This window comes from Mesoplodon mirus, assembly GCF_964341445.2.
Source record: "Mesoplodon mirus genome assembly, chromosome: 2".
Lineage (NCBI taxonomy): Eukaryota > Metazoa > Chordata > Mammalia > Artiodactyla > Ziphiidae > Mesoplodon > Mesoplodon mirus.
This window is the reverse complement of record NC_138977.1, coordinates 88,310,422-88,332,420: the sequence shown is the minus strand read 5'-3', so window position 1 is coordinate 88,332,420 and position 21,999 is coordinate 88,310,422. Positions and strand designations below refer to the sequence as shown.

Below are 21,999 nucleotides of genomic sequence, written 5' to 3'. Positions count from 1 at the left end.
AATGAATGTATGTGGAATGAATAATAGATGCTGAGAATCTCTATACTGATATTAGCATCTCAAACCCATCATTTACAAAAACAAAATAATCTTCTAGCCGAGCTTCTTTTCACTCCTGTCATTCCTTTTTCTGTTAAACCTCCTGGTCATCACATCTCAACTTGTTCACATCATCTTTTGACTCCTTTCACTTAATTCCCTACATCTGATCCATAGTATCTGTAATAGATTATCCTCCTTTTTATCCCCACATTGTTCTAAGTTCAGGTCTCCATTACAACTCTCCGGGATATATGCAGCATTTTCCTAAATGTTTTCTCCTGCCTTCAATTTGCCTCTAATTGCATTAGTCACAGAGGACTACTTCCCAGGCCTCCAGCAAATCTTCTATCCTACTGCCATTCTGCTTTTACTCATATTCCTTCCTCCATCTGAAATGTGCTTTGCAGACACCTCTGCCCTGAACATCTTAACCTTCATAATTAAGTTCACATGCCACTTTTCCCTTCTATTGCTCTGGCTAGTAGTATTATTTGTCTTTTTGAGGTTTCCATCCTAGTTGGTAGCACCTTATAACACTCATCACATCCACTATGCCTTTTCATTGTATAAACATCTTGTTTCCCTCGCTAAAATATAAAACTCTGTAAGGAAAGAAGCACCATTTAGCCTTGCATTCCCTTCAATACCTAACCTGATCGGAGGGCTTCCATAAATACATATTACTCTGAATTATGTCTTTGTTTCACCTAACCTTACAGCGTACATCTGAATTTGCTTCAGAGCTCTATTTTCTCCTATCATCAAGAAGAAAAAGCTAGGGCTTCCCTGGTGGCGCAGTGGTTGAGAGTCCACCTGCCGATGCAGGGGACACGGGTTCATGCCCCGGTCCGGGAAGATCCCACATGCTGCGGAGCGGCTGGGCCCGTGAGCCATGGCCGCTGAGCCTGCGCGTCCGGAGCCTGTGCTCTGCAACAGGAGAGGCTGCAACAGTGAGAGGCCCGCATACCGCAAAAAAAAAAAAAAAAAAAAAAAGAAGAAGAAAAAGCTAGAATTAAAATACACCATGGCTTAATGGAAAAAACACCAAAGCACGAGTGAGAAGACTCAAGGCTATAGTCCCTCGTCTGCTTTTGGCATCACAGTGGCTAAACCACTGTGCCAAACTTAGTTTCCTAATCTGTAATATGAAGGTAACAATATTGTCTCTTGTCACGAGAAAGCATCTTATTAATTATAAAGTGTTATGTGAACATAAGAGGTCATCATTCCACAACAGACTACCAGAATTGTCAAAGATAATGTCACAAGCCTTAGGCTTAGGTAACAACGTTATGAAAATGAAAAATCTTATATATCAATTAGAAGGACCAAGAACATTCTAATATTTTTCTCCCCAAAAATAAAAGTACCTGTGAAATTGTTCAAATAAATTTCTTGGCACAAAATTCAAAAGCGTGTACTTCGTTGTCCGTATTCTGTTATTCACGTAGGTTCCAGAAAACTTTTCATACTCGTCCTTGAAGGGCTGGAGGTGGGGAACAACAACCCGGTGCTTTCCTGCTAGTCTGGGGGTCTGGGAGGACTTGCCCCTGCAGGCAAGCAAAGAGGAATAGCTGTATGGCCTCTCATGATCGTCCCTGTTTTCACCGCCAGTCAGCCGCTGCCAGTGATATCTAGCCCATTGAAGAGGCTCAGTCATGTCCAAATGCGGTGAGATCCAGGTTGTGTAGGTAATCTGGCAAAACAAACAAAGAAAAACCCACTAAAATACTTCTCATAAGTGTCTGGAAAGTCTTAAAGAATAGTAATAATAGTAAAATTAAATTTTTTTCTATACTAAATAAACAAATGACTCAATGGCTCAAGGTATCAATGTGAGAGTAAAACGAGTCACTGGAACTCCGTTTTAACCAGATCTTTATGAAATAGAGCATACACCTTCTGCCTCATGGGCTGATCACCTGATCACCTAAGCAACAAGAGACAGCCCCTAAAAGGCTACTCCACAACTTGAGGCAAATAATTTGGGCTTACTACGTACAAGTCTCTTAACCTATCTAATCATCAGTTTTCTCATCCATGAAATGGGACTGTCACACATGTCAGGAAATTGTTGTGAGGATTAAGGGAATAACATGTAAATCATCTAGCATAAAGCCAGATATAGAGTAAGCAGTCAGTAAAACCCATTCTGTGCAGATAACAAAAATGGCCACAAATGTTTTCCATCCCTGTATGCACATCCTTTCACCCATCAAGTGGTGAAGTCTTTCTCTACCCATTGCAGCTACGCTTGCCCGTGTGCCTTGCTTTGGCTAATGAAACTCTAGTAAACCTGATACAAGCAGAGACTTGAAAAGTGCTTGCTCATGGGACTTCCTTGACTCCATTTTTCCCACTACCACATGCCTGAGCCTAGGCCGGTCTCCTGGATGATGAGTACTCCTGACCCACTTAGCAACTATTGCTCCTGTCAACATATGGATGAGGCCACTGCCTGCCAGCTGACTGCCAACATGTGAGTGTGCCCAGAGGACACAATCTAGCACCGAGATGAGCTGTCCCAACTGAGCACAACCCCAACTGCCAACCCACCAAACTGTGAGTCAGTAGAAGTTACACCACCATGTTTTGGGGGTGGAGTGATAGAAAACAAACCTAACTCCTATCTAATCTCTTCCTTATTTTCCTCATTTTCAAGTGCTTCTTATTTTCCAAGAAATTCAGCCCTGACTAGAACGTATGCCCATTAATTTAAAAAAGGAAAAAAAAAAAAGCTAACATTTATTAAGAGCACACTCTATTCCAAGCACTTTGCAAAGCGTTTTATATGCCTTATCGTATCTAGTATTTACATCAATCTTATGACACAGTCATTATTTCCATTTTACGAAAGAGGAAACAGGCTTAGAGAAGTTTAGTGACATGCTGAAATTCATGTGATTAGTAAGTAGGTAAGGCTGACTCAAATCAAACCTTTCCAACACAGCAGTCTGCTTTTAACTGTTAATGTGCTTCACTTAACTTTGTAACCAGAGTAGCAGGCACTTAGTAGATGCCCAAAGTTCATCCAGCAGGCTACGAGCATGTCAGCAAATGTGTGGAGGGCAAGGTCTGGAGGCCTTGCTTTCTATCCTTGCTTTATCAATATCATTGCATTTACTTGATCATTTTAGGTTGGAGTGCACCTCTGGAGATTTTTAGTAAATCTGTGGGTGCGTCCTGATAATATGAATTGGTAACAAAACTCCCCAGATGAATCTGATTCAGGTGGTCCATGACCGCATTTGCAGAAAAACTAGGTTATGTGCTAGAAACTACACTGGCTAGGGACACAGAGATGATTAAGACCTGGATCCTCATCCCTAGGATCTCAGGGTCTAGGTGAGGAAATAGGTACGTAAATATATAAATGCAATCCCAAGTGCAAAATAGTGTTCAAGGCACTGAAATAGTCTGCGCAAATTATTTAAGCTTGCTTCCTTCCTAAGCTTCATTTTAAGTTTATAACATGTCTATTGATTATTTTCTCTAAAGTGTTATACTAATCAGAAATTAATAGTTTCCCCCTAAGGACGTTAAAACTGTATCCCGCGTTCATGGATCTGAAATCATAAATCATTACCTAGCAGCACTGAAAGATTTGGTCCTATTCTAGTAATTCTAGTGAATCACTATTTTTAATAATCCATCCTAGCTAATATACTTCTTTACTCTATATTGGTCTTTAAGCAATCCCAAGGATTACAGTTATGTAGCATCACTTTATCACTGTATTTACAGAAAATAAGTTGAATCACAAATAATCTCACAAGAACTCATCATATCTTTAAAATTTATATGTTCTGTGCTTCCCTGGTGGCGCAGTGGTTGAGAGTCCACCTGCCGATGCAGGGGACACGGGTTCGTGCCCCGGTCTGGGAAAATCCCACATGCCGCGGAGCGGCTGGGCCCGTGAGCCATGGCCATTGGGCCTGCGCGTCCGGAGCCTGTGCTCCGCAACGGGAGAGGCCACAACAGTGAGAGGCCCACATACCGCAAAAAAAAAAAAATATATATATATATATATATGTTCTAAAGCAAACAAACAACAGGCAGAAAGTCACTTTTAATGGGAAGAATACACTGGCCTCCAAATGTGTGTATTTGTGCCTGGATATTGGACCCACAATACGTAGCGTCTACTGTTAGTGAGAGAAAATACCCATAAAGTTGGTTTTATCAGTTTTATACTAGTAATGGAAACAATACAAAAAAAGTTCTACCCCATCAGTTTGCTGCCCTTTGGAGTCTGCTCTCTCAATTAATTAATTACATTGATTTAAATCAATGTAAACTGGTCAAAATAATCCTATCTTTTCAATATAATGTTTTAAAAATCTGTCTCTGAAGTAATTTGAAGTAATTTGAAAAGCCTAGTTTTCACTTTGGTATAGTTGACCCTTGAACAATGTAGGGGTTAGGAGTGCCCACCTTCCTCAAAGTAGAAAATCTACCCATAACGTTTACTTGGCAATCCATTTCCACAGTTCCTAGGCATCCGCAGATTCAACCAACTAGGATTTGGTAGTATTGTAATATTTACTACTGAAAAATATTCAAGTATAAGTGGATCCCTGAAATTCAAACCTGCATTGTTCAAGGGTCAACTGCATATAAAAATAGCTTCTTAACCTATAACTAGTAATGAGAGCTTGGAGTTATTAAAGTAGTTCATAACATATCCAGAAATCTCCCCAGAATAAGGATGTAAGATAGTGCTTTATCAATGAATCAATAGATAATGTAAAATACTTAACATAAGCACTAAGGGCTTTTCATGCATTTCATCCCATCAGGTGACCATTATGACAAACCTCATAGTTTTCAGAAGGTTGAAATTAGTACAATTTTATATTATTTCTGGAAACTATAAAAGAGAAGTTTTCATTTGCAATTAAATTCTTATTAAGACAGAGGAGTGTGTATCCCTCTAGGGTCCACAGTCTCACACAACAATGTAGATTCTACTTAGATTTTTAAATTTTGGAATACAATTTCTTCAGAATTCAAACTTAGAAATAATTAAACAAATACAGCATGTAGGGGGTGTTAACTTCAGGTAATTCATGGTGTATCTCAAGAACTTCACTTTTCCCCATTCACTCAGTTTCAAAGAGGCAATTCTACAAATAGAAAACATTTCACTGCCAAAGTATCCCTAGGTCCACCTTCCTCTGTGCCTTTTCACTGCCCTTAGACTTGCATTAGGTGCTCTATTCACTCACATATTGTCCTCCCCCTTCTCCCTTTTCATTCTCAAGGAATTTCAGTAAAGATAGAATTGGGGCTGGCTCACTGCCCTCTCTTCAGCATCCTCTCTCGGTCATGTAGTCTCTGTCCTACTCTCCAAGGCCATGTGGCTTATCATTTTGTAGTGTCCCTCCCTCCCTTCAGCACTGCCACTCTTGCCTGAAAACTAATTATTGGATCAAAGGACTGATATATATAAGATAAAACAGCGGTCCCCAACCTTTTTGGCACCAGGGACCAGTTTCGTGGAAGACAGTTTTTCCACAGACAGGGGAGCGGGGGACAGTTCAGGCAGTAGCGTGAGCCATGGGGAGCGGCAGATGAAGCTTTCGCTTGCCCGTCCGCTCACCACTCACCTCTGGCCCGGGGGTGGAGAGGGGGGTTGGGGACCCCTGAGATAGAGAAGTTGTTAATGTTTTCAAGGGATTGAACAAAAAGGACCAAGTGTGGAGGTAGTTAACATGTGGTAAAAATTCTTTCAAATTTCCAGCTTAGAATTTATACCATCTTAGATCGAGGAGGAACAACCAAGGATCTATCAATATTTAGTCACTCTAGCTCAGTGCTTACAAAATTTGTTAACTGCCAGGCCAGTAAGAAATACATTCTATGATGCAACCTGGAACACAGACACACACATACACACATACAGCTAAAACAAAGTCGTACAGAACAATTCTTGCCCTTCCTACTTGCCATGCATGCATCTTCTATTCTACTCTATTCTCTTTCTCAGTCTCTCTCATTTTAATACTGGTCAAGCTGCACTGAATTGGTTTCAAGGTTCACTAATATGTTGCTCTACACACTTTGGAGAGACACTGATTGCATGTGGATCCACATGGGTTGAAAGCATACATCGAAGTGGACAGAGCCATTTTTAGCTCCTCTGATAGTAGAGCAGTTGGACTAGAAGGCTCAGGGGAGGGCAACACTTTTCCCAGTAGCAAGAAGCCAGAAGTAGCCTTTTCATCCCTCCCCATCTACCCCAGCAAAGTTAAAAGTATACTGATACTTAGAGAAGGCTTCATTATTAATATTTCACATAAATATTCAGAAAAAATTCTTTAAGATATGAAAGGAAAGTGAATCACAGTAAATCATACCTCATCAAGAATCAGAAAGAATCATGACATTTTAAAGCTTAGACTTTAGAGATTATTTAATCTACAAGTCACATACCAGTAGCCCTTAAGCAAAATTCTACCCAATGATATATATATTTTGTATCACGGTGTTGCCAAACACATTGTTTTGCATTTTTTGAATACAGGACCAACATTTTAAAATGGAGACAAATTTATATAACATATTGATAATTAGTTTCTCTTAAAAAGAAAAAAATACAGAATATTGGGCACATATTTTCACATGGTAACAAATGTTGAAGCTTTTTCATCACAGCCCCTGACCCTAACCCTGCATTTTCTGGTTCACCTATTTTAACTGAGTGAATGAGCACTCTGATCACCACTTTTTGACCAATCAAATTCCTCCTGCTCTATAGACCCAGGTTTGAATATCGGTTGCATCACTTAATAGCTCTGTGGCCTATGTAACTGACCTCCTAGCTTCAGCTTGCTAGTGAATAAAATGAGATGCTGTTAAGAGTCATGGGGCACACTGCAGATGAACAATGTTCATTCTTTTTCCCACTCTTCTCCTTGGCTGTTTCTCAGCATAAATAAGTCAAGGTTGGAAACCCTGTAAATTGAGCTGAAGTCCGAACTTTCAACACATTGCTTGCAAATTAAAGTTGTCCAAGTCTAAGTAAATGTTCTATTTATCTGTTGATACTTGAGAAGTAAGCAGCATTCAGTAGGATACAAATAGAAACCCAAACAATCACAAAAGACAGCAAGACAGAAACTGACCTTCAGACCACCCGATCTCATCCTCAACTGTTTGCTCTAAAATTCATTCTATGTTTGTGAACAAACTGTATTCCACTTGTGCGGTGTTTTCCAAGCTCCCCCGACTGACAGGAGTGTCCTGAGGGCCCTATTAATCACAGTCCCCTAGGCACTTCCCCTGGAGATTCTGATTCAGAGGCTATAGAATGGGGCCCATGAATGTGGAATTAAATAAGTACCCAGGTGACTTATCAAAGAGGTTGCAAAGTATAACCTATACCCTGCAGCTGTGCAAATGCTGCCCTCTCTTTCTAGCAGGCTTATCAGTCATATACCCACTCACCACACCAGCCTCTCTTCACCCTCTAGACTGTTTTAGCTTTAACTTAGAGTAGGGGAGATGGAGAAGGATCCACACAGGAGGTACAATAGGGCATTTCCCTTCTCTGCTACCGTAACAGTCCTGAGCACGGCTCAGTCACGGCTCCTGCTACAGTGGGCTGCAGGTAGCTTCATTCTTTTAAGTCAGGGAACACAGCTAAGTCCTGTCCAGACTCCACAGAGTCTAATGCTTGGCCAAAGTAAGGATGATCAACAAATGAGCATCGATCATTGAATTTCATAGAAAAGTAATAGTATGGGAAATGGAAACAAGAACACCCTGTTTCCTCTTTCACGGCTCAGCCTGGCTTTTCTTCCACAAAAGGAAAAGATGAAAGTTGGAGGCAACAGAAGCAGTCAATTTCAGCTTGTGACTGCATCATTCTACCTTTATTAATAGACGGAATCTACTCCTCCAGGCCTGAAAGGCTTTTTCAGGAAATCATTCTTTCCTTCTAGATTTGTAAGACCAATAAGCAAGCGTATATTAGTGATTAAGAGCATAGACTCAGGAGCCAGACACGGATATCAATTCCTGGCAGCTCCACTTGCCACCTAACCTTGATCAAAGGACTGTTGTGAGGATTAAGTGAGTTAATATATGTAAAGCCCTTAGAGCAGGGTGTGAACCACAGTAAGTGCTAAGTAAAGATTAACAACTGTGGTGATAATCTGAGAAATGTTCTCCCAACTACAGTATTTATTCAGAAGTATTAACTGAGAATCGGTATGCATAGTATTGATAGTAACGCCTATACCCAGTTACTCATTTATGTTTAATTTCTTCAAGGGTATGTAACTCACACTCAACCACATGGTCACACGCAGCTTTAGCAACTTTGCTCTTCACTGAACTGAAGAATCTGCCATGCAACCAACTAGCTGAGCAGAGCAAGACGCTCTCAAGTGTTCCCAGGGGTAAACAGAGCAACTTATGGACAAAAGCTCCAAGGAGCAACTTATTGTGAAGGATTTTTAGGATCTTTCAAGAACATCACTCGTAATTCTAAGATTTAACTCACTCCAGGAAGAGCCGACTTGTCATGGTTTTCTGCTAATAAACCAGATGGTTCCATGCTTTATTTGACCTGATACTCTGCCACTGATTGGAACCCTGCCTTGAGAATTAACACAAAATTTTTAAAATATGCCAAGAACTAAGTGCTTAAAGGTCAATTATCACTTGGAACAAGAAAGAATGTTTTAGACCTGGATATACTACTCCTGAATGAGCTTCGGTCCTTAAAGGTAGGGAGAAAACTGAGTATTTCCTTCAAAAAAACAAAAACAAAAAAAACACTATAGTTTACACAGGTTTTATTAGTCTCCATTCCTAACTTCGTTTTTAGTTTGACAGCAAACTACTATGTGAAAATTTGGATTACAACAAACTTGCTGCTGGTTAGTGATGGAAAAATACCATTAAAGATTAACTAACTACATGAAAAGAACTGCATGTTCCTAGGCTCAGCATGGCTACTTGAAGCCTAATATTACTCAGAAATGCAGTGTCCAAAGCCACCTGAATCTAGACACCTTGCTTTAAGTGACATTAACATTTTATCTGGAATTTAGAAGTTAATTAATATGGCCACAGATCCTAAAGATCAAGATTCTTAATATGTGTTAACACTAGGAGAGAGGGATTGGATATGAGATTAACACAAACCAAAAGCTACATACACCCAATTGCCACTTATGAATATTATTGGAAAAGCTCAATAAAATTTAGCAAATGAAATACAACTCAAAAGAACGGCTGCTGGTGGTCTGGAAGGGTTGACAGCATCCTCAACTGACAGCCAGCAAGAAAAAAGAGACCTAGGTCCTACAACCACAAGGAACTGAATTCTGCCAGCAACCTGGATAAAGTTGGAAGCGGATTCTTCCCCAGAGTTTTCAGAGGAGAGCTCAGTCTGGATGACATCTTAATCTCAGCCTTTGAGAACCTGAGCAAAAAATCTAATCTCACTGTACCTGGATTTCTGACCTACAGAATTATACACTATACACTAAGCTGGAGTTGTTTTAAGCCACTAAATTTCTAATTATTTATAGAAAATTAACGCAGAGGGTCCAAAAATAGATCCTTGTATAAATAGGAAGGTAATATATGGCATAAGTGGAATTTCAACTCTGGGTAAATGGTAATTTGTTTAATAACTCTAGAATAAATGGTCATCCATCTTGAAAACAAGAAAGCTAAATTCGTACTTTATACATTAAAAATAGAGCTTTTGGGGCTTCCCTGGTGGTGCAGTGGTTGAGAGTCCGCCTGTCGATGCAGGGGACACGGGTTCGTGCCCCAGTCCGGGAAGATCCCACATGCCGCAGAGAGGCTGGGCCCGTGAGCCATGGCCACTGAGCCTGCGCGTCCAGAGCCTGTGCTCTGCAACGGGAGAGGGCACAACAGTGAGAGGCCCGCATACCGCAAAAAAAAAAAAAAAAAAAAAAAAATTACAGTAAATTTACCAGAAGAAGATTTAGAATAATATTTTATTACTGTTAGCTGGGAAGACCTTTCCTAAGCAAGAGAGTAGTAAAGACAAATAATTTAGCCATTCATTTATCTATCATTTATCATATATAGTAAAAGTCATAAATAAAATCAAGAGACAAGTGCAGCTCATAATGACTGGCAAACTCTTAATATTCCTAGTATCCAAATTAGTTATATAAATTTATAAGAAAAAAATGAAATACCCAATAAAATTGGGCAAGGAATATGAATAAGCAATTCTCAGAAGAGGAAATCCAAAGGGCCAATAAATATGAAGAGACAGCCTAGTAGTCACCAGAGGTTTGCAAATTGAAGCTATCATGGAGATACTGCTTTTATCCATACAATCGATAAATATTAAAACGATTAATTATAGCCAGTGCTGGTGAGGATAGGGAGACTCAAACCCCCTGGCAATGGGACTGTAAATTGCTGCAATCTTCCTCCTCCTATCACCCCACACCCCAAAATTGACAGTATCTCTCAAAACTTTAAATACATATAACAATTGACAAAGTAATTCCACTTTGGGGAGTCTTACCTATAAGTATATGTACAGAATGTATGTTGTAGTTGGGGTTTTTTGGCACTAACGATAACCTGGAAATATCATGAAAGTCAACTGGAAAACAGCTGACTAAATCATAACATACCCACATTATAGGATATTATGCATATATTAAAAATAACATTTCTCTAACCATTGACCTGGACTGATGACTATTATGTATTGAAGCAAAAAAGAAAATGACAGAGAAATGTAAATGTAACAATCCAAAATTTGTAAAAACAAACGAGGAACAAACCAAAATGACTGATCTGGGTTCAAAGAATGGTGAGAAGAAGAACTTGGACACAGTTTAAACTTCACTTTGGTTTACTACCTAATCAGTAAACAGGATTTGCAAACATCTGGGATACACACGAGTGGGTGTAGCTCCTATCACCTGCCTAGTTCCTCATGAAGCTATGACTATTTAGTAGTTTTGTCCACTGTGGGAAACGAGGAGCCCGCCGGGTCACAAGATCCTGGAACACAAGCCCACTGCCTTTTCAAATTCTTAGGCTGTAAGAGGGTCACATTATCACAGAAGGGTCTACTGATTAGCAACCAAGGACTATCTTCTTTCACCACAGATTCATAGGTCTAGGTTCCATTTCTTACTGCATTGTTGAATCTACAGTTGGCCTGGCCTTGGCTTACTTCACTTGATAACACAAACTGCCTGGATGTGTGTATGTTTATATACATTTGCAAGGACATGAATAAAAGTATAGAATAATTCACATGAGGCTGTAAAAATTGGTTATTTCAAGGAGGGAATAAATAGAAAGAGACTTAACTTTTCTTTCTTTTCTTTGTTACATTGAAAATGTACTGATTTATAATTTTTTTAAATTAAAGTGTTTGAAGGAAGAAGTTGTAACTAATTGCTATGAAACAGTCTAATGCTGCCGTTAGCATTAGGTCTGCATGATGCTACATGATCCAATATTTCTTTCACTCGGAGAAGTTGATAAAAACATAAAGTTCTGAAATCTACAAGTTATCAATTTTAATCATAAAATCAATTAAGTTCAAAAGTAAATATAAACCAAGAATCACTTAGAGAATAAATGCTAACACTTCTATAATGATTATTACTGCTTACGAAATACATTTCACATGTTTAAATTTCACAACTTGGTGTGGAGTTTCATTTCCATTTTTCAGAGGAAAAAACAAAAGGTCAGAGAAGGTTTTAGAACTCAAGGCACACAATTTTTTACTCCAAAGGCATGCCTTTTCAACTATACAGTCCTATTTATATATAAAATTAAAAATAATGAAATATAATCATTTTAAGCTAAATTATTTCTAACTAGGGTCTTTATTATTTTTTCTAGATATGAAAAACAAGTCATTCCAGTGAGAGGCCCGTGCACCGCGATGAAGAGTGGCCCCCGCTCGCCGCAACTAGAGAAAGCCCTCGCACAGAAACGAAGACCCAACACAGCCAAAAATAAATTTTAAAAAAAATTTAAAAAAAAATAATAAAAACAAGTCATTCAATAAGAGTATACCTAAAATAACATACTATACTATGTTCCTTCTTGTACACAAATGTACTTGAAAGCAGACAGTTCTCAAAAACCCTGTTTCCCTTAATGAATGTTTAATGAAGCTTGTAGCAGGGCAGATTACCAAAGGTAAATATAGGATAATGAATTCCCATGGGCCCAGTTAGTACTTTAAAATTTCCGAGGTCATCACCAGCCAACAAACAACTTGGAATATATACATGATCTCACTCATCTTACAAAGAAAAACATTCTTGTGCATGGTCATTTCAAGATGCTCTGCTTGTGGCTATCAAACTCCAGCATGCATCAGAATATCCTAAGCCACACCCTTGTGTGTCTGATTCAGCAGGTCTGGGGTGGGGCTCAAGAATCAACATGTTTAACAAGTTTCCAGGTAGTGCCGGTGTGCTGGTCCTGGGACCCACTTGGAGAACAACTGCTTTATGTTAAATAACCTTATTTCAAAATATATAGTTGTAATTAAGAGTGACCAGTTTATTAGATATCACTCCTGGTTTGGGGAAGCCCATCATCTTTCAGACTAAGGTTATGTACCAATGACTTGACAGCAGATACAAGCAGACCCTCTCGTCTGAGGCTAGAATTAACTAAAATAATGAAGGTCTAGTTTACACAAAAAATCCCCAGAGGTTGGTGACAGGCCTTCAGGGTTGATTCTTTCTGCAGATTTAATACAGTTACAATGTTTCAACCAACATTTCCAAAAACGTGGCAAGGTAGAACAATGGGTCCAGGTCTTGACAGACTATCCTCTCAACCAAGATGAGAAAACACTAACACAATATCAAAGTTCTCATATGTTCCAAACCTTGGAAGAAAGAGAAGTTACCTAACAGGGTCAATAAAAAATAGAGAAATTTTATAGCTAAAGGTTTCTGAGAATAAGACCGGAACTGTTTTGCAGTAGATTCAAAATATGAGAGTCTCCTTGACCTGTATGTCACAGGTAACCCTCCCCGAGCCCTGACAAAAGTTGGGCTGGTTCCAAACTGAGTCATCTCTGACTTGTCCAACTCTCTCTATAAGTGGCTTAGTACCTCAAGGAGACCAATTCCTTATCTGACGGGTAATAATGATGGCAGCAAGATCATCTGATGTCTTTGTTGGTTTCTCTGTTGCATCATGTGTCAGGGTAACATGTTGGCTCCCTTAGTAATGACTGTCCTGCCATCTACAAAAGGAGAATGTTTTTCTTCACCCCACGTAATCTTTGAAAAAGAAGATAAATATGAACCATTGTAGATGTGTCTAATATAGGCTTTGGTGATTACAAGGGTCAATTTATTTAGTGGAAAAAGTGTGGCTCTTGAATAACAAAGTTATATAATCCTCAGGGTTATTCATTAGGTGGAAGGAATCAGATTTGCCAAATAAAGTCATCTTGGAGTTCTGCATGCTATTTAATATTTCCTGTTAATTGAACTTCTTGAACTAACTCTCCAGTAGAAGTACATACTCTATATTTTAGAAATAAACAAAAGGACAGGCTAGGGTAATACATCACCAAAAACATGGAACTAAAGTAATTACTTTTGATAATTGGTTATTATTATCATGAAAGGAAGTGCTATACAGGTATATAAGAAGCTAAGTCATAGTATCTTTCACTTTGACCACTAAGAAATCTTTGTGACAGTTTTGTCATTTTTAGGATGCTAAAGAGGAAAAAGTCAACTCTACTCAAGCACATAACCCTTTTTAGAAAAGAGTGCTTAAACCAAGCTCACTCAGTCCCAATTCATTCAACAACCATGACCTGAAAAATAGACACTATGGCTGATAGTGGGGAGACAGAAACAAAAGATACTGTTCTACATCAGAGAAGCATCCTCTAACTCAGACTGAGGGAAAGAACCCTCTACAGCAAGGAGTAACAGGCTTATATCAAATTAAAAATTTCAAATACAACATGTATATTTTGAAAGAAGGCAGAAGTATAAAATATAACTGGGACATATAGATGCATTGTTTTATTCTGGAAAAAGTTGCCCATTCTTAGTGTTCCCAAACTTATATTAAATATAAAGAGTTTCTTCAATTCTCTCCTGTGAGAATAAAGCCTACACATACACACACACAAAATCTCCAGCTAGACACTGAAAGATTTACCTCTCTTCTTCAATATACCTCAGCTTTCTTGAAGGGACCACACATCTAAATCAGTTACCTTTCACTGATGCATTGGCTCCAAATTGAATTAAGCTAGCAAAAAGACAGAAAATGTTGCAATTATATGTGTGTATCTCTGTTATTGGGAACTAAAAAAAAAATCTCACCCATACTCATAATGAGTTCCCACTCTGCCTTAGTCTATTCTTCTTTTTTAAATTTAATTTTATTTATTTTTTATACAGCAGGTTCTTATTGTCTTAGTCTACTCTTAACGCTGAAAAAATCAAACATATATTAAAATGTTAATGATACTAATCATTAATACTATGTTTTGACATTGGTAATCCTAGATGCTCCTAAAATAATGTTACTGAAATGACAGAATAGCATGTTTTTGACATTCAGTTATTCAACTCTAATAAAAGATTATTAACTCAATAAACCTAAGATCATAACAACATCTACCATTTACACATGCCAAGTTCTGTGCTCAGGACAAATATACATTAACTTTAATTCTTACAACAAAGTACATATTATTATCCCCACTTATATATGAAGAAATTGAGGCTCAGAGTGAGAAATTCACCCAAGTGACACAGCTTGGTAAGTGGTTACCCAAGTTTAATCCAAATATCTCAGATGGAGTGAGAGCCTTTGCGGTCATTAGAAGGCTCTGATACCAGGCAGAAACACCTGAGCAATAGGTTGGCAGGAGGCATACAGCATCTGGCAACCTACCAAAGAATGTGAGGGTTGGGAGAAAGGATAGGAATAATATAAGGAAAAAAGAACTTAAGTCATTTAGAAGAAAAAAATACTAAGCTTACTTCATTTGAAAAAACAGGGACTTCCCTGGTGGCACGGTGGCTAAGAATTTGCCTTCTAATGCAGGGGACATGGGTTCAATCCCTGGTCAGGGAACTAGATCCCACATACATGCCTCAACTAAGAGTTCACATACCACAACTAAGGAGTCCACCGGCTGCAACTAAGAGTTCACATGTCACAACTAAGAAGCCCATCAGCTGCAACTAAGGAAACCACAAGCTGCAACTAAGGAGCAGGTGGGCTGCAACTAAGAGGCCTGCGAGCCATAACTAAGGAGCCTGTGAGCCACAACTAAGGGGCCGGCCTGCCACAGCTAAGACCCAGTGCAACCAATACATAAATAAATTTTTTTTAAATGTGTACACTTTAACTTTAAAAAGAAAACTAAAGCTAACAAACTCAAATATTTGTGTTTAAGTTTAAAAAATTAATTATATGTATTTAATAGAAAGCTCTTCCATATATTTGAAATATGATTCACTATATGAAAATAACATTTATTTAAAATAAATGATTCATTTTTAACCTGACTTCAAAATTCTCTGACCCCACAGGGACCTCTAAGCAACTGACCACCCACCCTCTTCTCACTGCCTTTTATTCTTGCATGGCTGCACTTCCTTGCTTACACAGTCTGAATTCTGTGGTCAACAGTGCTATCACTTCCTTGTACATTCTCTCAGCCTCTTAGCTCCTCTTTCAGTTCTTTCTTGGCAAAACCCTTGCCCTAGTTATATTCAAATTGGTTAGATCTAAATCTCTACACACTCTGTTCCAATATCTGCAAGTTGAAAGTGTCTGAGAGAAATATACAAGGTCCCTGATTAGTGTCAATTTTTGTTGTTGTTGTTATGTTTTGCCCTCATAATGGCAGCAACATTCTCAGAAAAATGCTAAGGAACTGGAAATAAGTAAGAACATATGCAAAGATATGGTGACAAAGAAGTTTCCAGCATGTTTAGTGTCACTTTAAATTCTTGACCACGAACCACAAGTTGGCCAGACATGCTGACTGCAATCATACCGCGTTTCTAGTCTTCACTTTCCCACTTTTATAGCCAACTGTTTTAGACTTTCTCCTCTCTCCTCTAATTTTCCATAGCTCTCTCAACTTTCCTCCTGCTGATGACATGTCTCTATTTTACTGAGAAAACTAAAGCCATCAGAAGAGAATTTCTACAGATTCCCCCCACATAACCACCTTCCAGCACAGAGCTCTTTCCTAAAAATTCCAGATGTGTACCTTTGACAGCCAACTAGGCAGCTCATCTCCATTCGAGTTCATCTCCAAATGGTAACATGTGCAAAACGGAGCTCCTGATACTCCCCCACCAAAACCTGCTTCCTCCACAGATCAGCCCTGTCAGTTGCTGCAGCTCCATCCTTCTAGATCCTCAGCCCAAAGACCTTTGAGCCATCCTGGATCCTGTTCCTCACAACCCACATACAGTCAGTCAGCAAATTCTGTTGGCTCTCCCTTTAAAATATATCTGGATCCTCACTGCTTGGCATCACCTCCACCACTATCGCCCTAGTCTGACCCTACTACCTGTCCTATTAACACTTCATTTAGACCCCAACAATTTAAAACTTTTTCCACAGTTTAAAACTCTCTAAAGGCTCCCATGTGAATTATAATAACAGCCATCAGTGCCACACATACCTGACTCCCTGTGTCCTCTCCAACCAATTCCTCCTCTCCTCCTTTATTCCACCCCCTACACAGCCTTGTCTCAGCAATCCCTATTCTCCTTCCCTTTCTTATTTTTCATAGAATTTTAAGTCACTTTCTAACAATCTATAACTAGTTTTGCATTTTAGCTCTTGTTGTCTCCCCACCCCCATCAGAGTGGGAGTTTCTATCTCCTTTGTCCACTGACGTAATCTAGGCTTAGAACAGTAGCAGACACAGCGCAGACTTCCAATACATATTCGTGGAATAGACATATGAATAAATGAATAAAATAACACCTCTCTTATATGCAGTAACGACCAGAATACCCTAACAACCACCAACTCTAGAAGTGATATAAGCTTAGTTATCTCACAATATCTTAGTTATTTCGTGATGTTACAGCTTGTATTATACATGCTAAACTATAGTTTATATTAAGATCTACAGCATGTAACCCTAAAATGGCTGCTAACAAGACTGCAAAAAAGACATAAAAAAGGAAATAAAACAAGTAGAATCTATCTTTTAAAATAGATGAGGTATTTGAATTTCATTGTTCTAAGAAGTTCTTCTGAATAACCTATTTTTTCAGAAGGTTTAAAGTTTATCCCTTAAGTATCAAAACAATTTCACCATGACAGAAATCATTATAAATGTGTTCTCAATTTTCCTACATTTTATACAGCACTTTAAAGAAATTTTCTTCTGAGAATTCAGCACCAATACTCAAAGCACCAATTATTGCAAAGTACTGTATAAAGTGATGCCTTCAGGGTCTTCAGAGGCATATCCATAGGTTTTCATCCAGCAGTTGAAGACCTCCATGTTTTGAATGCTCCCATCTGATTTCATAGGTTTGTATCTCCCTTGGCTGCCCAAATTATCTGCCTTTATCAAGATTGAACTTATACTTCCAACTACCTTAGAACAAAAAAATAAATTGAATTAACAACCTCAATGGTCTTCAGGGAGCAGAATATAGAAACTTAGAAGGCTTATTTACTCTCACTGTTCAGAGATAGCTTCTCCTTATATTTGTTTAATAAATAGGTACCAAAAAGCTATCATGTGTCAGCCAAGTACTGTTCCAGGCACTGCACACAAAATGATGAAATGTTCTATGTAAACTCCGTGGTTCTTGTCCTCAAAGAGCACACAGTCCAGGAGAGGGATCAGGCATGAAGTTCATGAGATTCCCTCATTACCTGAGATACTTCAGAGATTAATCCCCATGAGACAAATTTTGACATGTTTATGGCCAGGACACTATTTATGGCAGCAAATACTCAGAGCATTAAAACATTAACCAATAGGTAAGTTCTGAAATGGAGCTAGACCAGATAAGTGCTCATTTTGAAAACTAGAGCCAAAGTACCTTTTTAAACTGGCAGAACACAAATTTCCTAGTGTGTTATCTCATACTCATTTATATGAAAGAGGGCAACCTTTAGCTCTATGTGATAAGCTGTGTATTTGTGTGTGTGTGTGTGTGTGTGTGTAAAACATGATAAACACACTGTATTGTAATCTAAAGATATGCTTTACAAGATTATTCAAAAGAAAGGGGAATGAGCTATGATTATTTGTTTCATATCTGCTCTATATGACCATCTGGTTCACTGCTTTAACCAGTAACTGGACAATGCCCAACACATGGCAAGTACTCAATGAATATTTTGAAATAAATTAACTAGTGTCCAGTCATGTTCATGGTGGTATACTATGCATCCAGGGAATGAGTATTCTTCAAATAAGAAAAATCTCAAGAGGATAAAGGTCAAGCGATCAAAAAAGTATGCAAAAAGTATTGCTGAATGATGGAATGGGGTTCTTTGCTGGGATTCTACTTGGTTAATTCCATCCTGATCTTTGAAATCCAAGGTGACCTAAAGCCACTACCTTTACCAGAGATGACAATTACATTTGTCCTCAGATTGTTGATGACTTAAGTTGTGTTAAATCAGTGATCCTTGACTGGCTGCGATTCCTGCCTACCTTCAGGGACATTTGATAGTACCTAGACAATTTTCTGGTTGTCACAACTGAGGGGGTGAGGGCTAATGGAGAGAGGCCATGGATGCTATTATAACGCACAGGACAGCCCACCAAAGCAAATAATACTCTGGCCCCAAATGCCAATAATGCCACTGCTGAAAATGCTGGTCTACAGCAAGCCACCACACTGGTTCAAGGGAGAGGTAACTAGCAGAGTGCAGTACTAGCAGTATACAGTACTTCAGTCAGTCATGAGCTCAAATACTGATTCTAACCGTTCAGCCCCAGTGAGACTTTGTATAATCCTCAGTTTCCCCATCAGGAAAATAAGACCTTCTCTTCAGGTTTGTTGTAAGGAGTTAATATATGAAAGGTAAATGACACATAATAGACCAATATTATGAGTGCACTTACTAACTGTTTGATGCCAACATCTCAGCCAGGTAGCAAAAGTATTTTAAAGATAAGATTAGTCAGCCCTGAACCAAGATGGTGGAGTAGAAGGATGTGCTCTCACTACCTCTTGTGAGAACACCAGAATCACAACTAGCTGCTGGACAATCATAGACAAGAAGACACTGGAACTCACCAAAAAAGATACCCCACATAAAAAGCCAAAGGAGAAGCCACAATGAGACAGTAGGAGGGGCGCAATCACAGTAACATCAAATCCCATAACTGCTGGGTGGGTGATTCACAGACTGGAAAACACTTACACCATAGAAGTCCACCCACTGGAGTGAAAGTTCTGAGCCCCACCTCAGGCTTCCCAATCTGGGCGTCGGCAATGGGAGGAGGAATTCCTAGAGAATCAGACTTTGAAGGCTAGTGGGATTTGATTGCAGGACTTTGACAGGACCGGGGGAAACAGAGACTCCACTCTTAGAGGGCACACACAAAGTAGTGTGTGCATCAGGACCCAGGGGAAGGAGCAGTGAACCCAGGGGAGATAGAACCAGACCTACCTGCTAGTGTTGGAGGGTCTCCTGCAGAGGCGGGGGTGGCTGTGGCTCACCATGGGGAAAAGGACACTGGCAGCAGAAGTTCTGCGAAGTACTCCTTGGCGCGAGCCCCCCCAGAGTCTGTCATTAGCCCCACCGAAGAGCCCAGGTAGTCTCCAGTGTTGCTTTGCCTCAGGCCAAACAACCAACAGGGGGGGACCCCAGCCCCACCCATCAGCAGTCAAGTGGATTAAAGTTTTACTGAACTCTGCCACCAGAGCAACAGTCAGCTCTACCCACCACCAGTCCAGCCTATCAAGCCTCTTAGATAGCCTCATCCACCAGAGGGCAGACAGCAGAAGCAAGAAGAACTACAATCCTGAAGCCTGTGGAAAAAAACCCACATTCACAGAAAGACAGACAAGATGGAAAGGCAGAGGGCTATGTACCAGATGAAGGAACAAGATAAAACCTCAGAAAAACAACTAAATGAAGCGCAGATAGGCAACCATCCAGAAAAAGAATTCAGAATAATGATAGTGAAGATGATCCAGGACCACGGAATGGAGGCAAAGATCAAGAAGATGCAAGATATGTTTAACAAAGACCTAGAAGAATTAAAGAACAAACAAACAGAGGTGAACAATACAATAACTGAAACGAAAACTACACTAGAAGGAATCAATAGCAGAATAACTGAGGCAGAAGAATGGATAAGTGACCTGGAAGACAGAATGGTGGAATTCACTGCTGCAGAACAGAATAAAGAAAAATGGATGAAAATAAATGAAGACAGCTTAAGAGACCTCTGGGATAACGTTAAACGCAACAACATTCACATGACAGGGGTCCCAGAAGGAGAAGAGAGAGAGAAAGGACCAGAGAAAATATTTGCAGAGAATATAGTCGAAAACTTCCCTAACATGGGAAAGGAAATAGCCACCTAAGTCCAGGAAGAGCATACAGTCCCATACAGGATAAACCCAAGGAGAAACTTGCCCAGACAGATACTAATCAAATTAGCAAAAATTAAACACACAAAAAAATTATTGAAAGTAGCAAGGGAAAAACAACAAATAACATACAAGGGAACTCCCATAAGGTTAACAGCTGATTTCTCAGCAGAAACGGTAAAAGCCAGAAGGGAGTGGCATGATATACCTAAAGTGATGAAAGGGAAGAACCTACAACCAAGATTACTCTACCCAGCAAGGATCTCATTCAGATTCGATGGAAAAATCAAAAGCTTTACAGACAAGCAAAAGCTAAGAGAATTCAGCACCACCAAAACAGCTCTACAAAAAATGCTAAAGGAACTTCTCTAAGTGGGAAACACAAGAGAAGAAAAGGACCTACAAAAACAAACCCAAAACAATTAATAGTCATAGGAACATACATATCAATAATTACCTTAAACGTGAATGGATTAAATGCTCCAACCAAAGACACAGGCTTGCTGAATGGATAAAAAACAAGACCCATATATATGCTGTCTACAAGAGACCCACTTCAGACCTAGGGACACATACAGACTGAAAGTGAGGGGATGGAAAAAGATATTCCATGCAAATGGAAATCAAAAGAAAGCTGGAGTAACAATACTAATATCAGAAAAACCTCAAGTAAACAATCTAAAGTTACACCTAAAGGAACTAGAGTTAGAAGAACAAACAAAACCCAAAGTTAGCAGAAGGAAAGAAATCAGAAAGATCAGAGCAGAAGTAAATGAAATAGAAACAAAGAAAACAATAGTAAAGATCAGTAAAACTAAAAGCTGGTTCTTTGGGAAGATAAACAAAATTGATAGCCCATTAGCCAGACTCATCAAGAAAAAGAGGGAGAGGACTCAAATCAATAAAATTAGAAATGAAAAAGGAGAAGTTGCAACAGACACTGCAGAAATACAAAGCATCCTAAGAGACTACTAGAAGCAACTCTATGCCAATAAAATGGACAACCTGGAAGAAATGGACAAATTTTTAGAAAGGTATAACGTTCCAAGACTGAACCAGGAAGAAACACAAAATATGAACAGACCAATCACAAGTAATGAAGTTGAAACTGTGATTAAAAATCTTCCAACAAACAAAAGTCCAGGACCAGATGGCTTCACAGGTGACTTCTATCAAACATTTAGAGGAGCTAACACCCATCCTTCTCAAACTCTTCCAAAAAATTGCACATGAAGGAACACTCCCAAACTCATTCTATGAGGCCACCATCACCCTGATACCAAAACCAAACAAAGATACTACAAAAAAGAAAATCACAGACCAATATCACTGATGAATATAGATGCAAAAATCCTCAACAAAATAAGAGCAAACAGAA

At 39.1% G+C, this 21,999-nt stretch overlaps 1 protein-coding gene across 1 annotated transcript in view; it reads right to left on the bottom strand.

The window, feature by feature from the left end:
* The window catches only part of ATP10D (ATPase phospholipid transporting 10D (putative)), a 129,544-nt gene that overhangs the window by 89,705 nt on the left and 17,840 nt on the right, over positions 1-21,999 (bottom strand). Inside the window, exon 2 of the mRNA XM_082638468.1 lies at positions 1,413-1,738. Within this exon, the coding sequence (XP_082494594.1) occupies positions 1,413-1,702 (290 nt within the window). The 5' untranslated portion in view covers positions 1,703-1,738. The remainder of the gene's footprint in view (positions 1-1,412; positions 1,739-21,999) is intronic.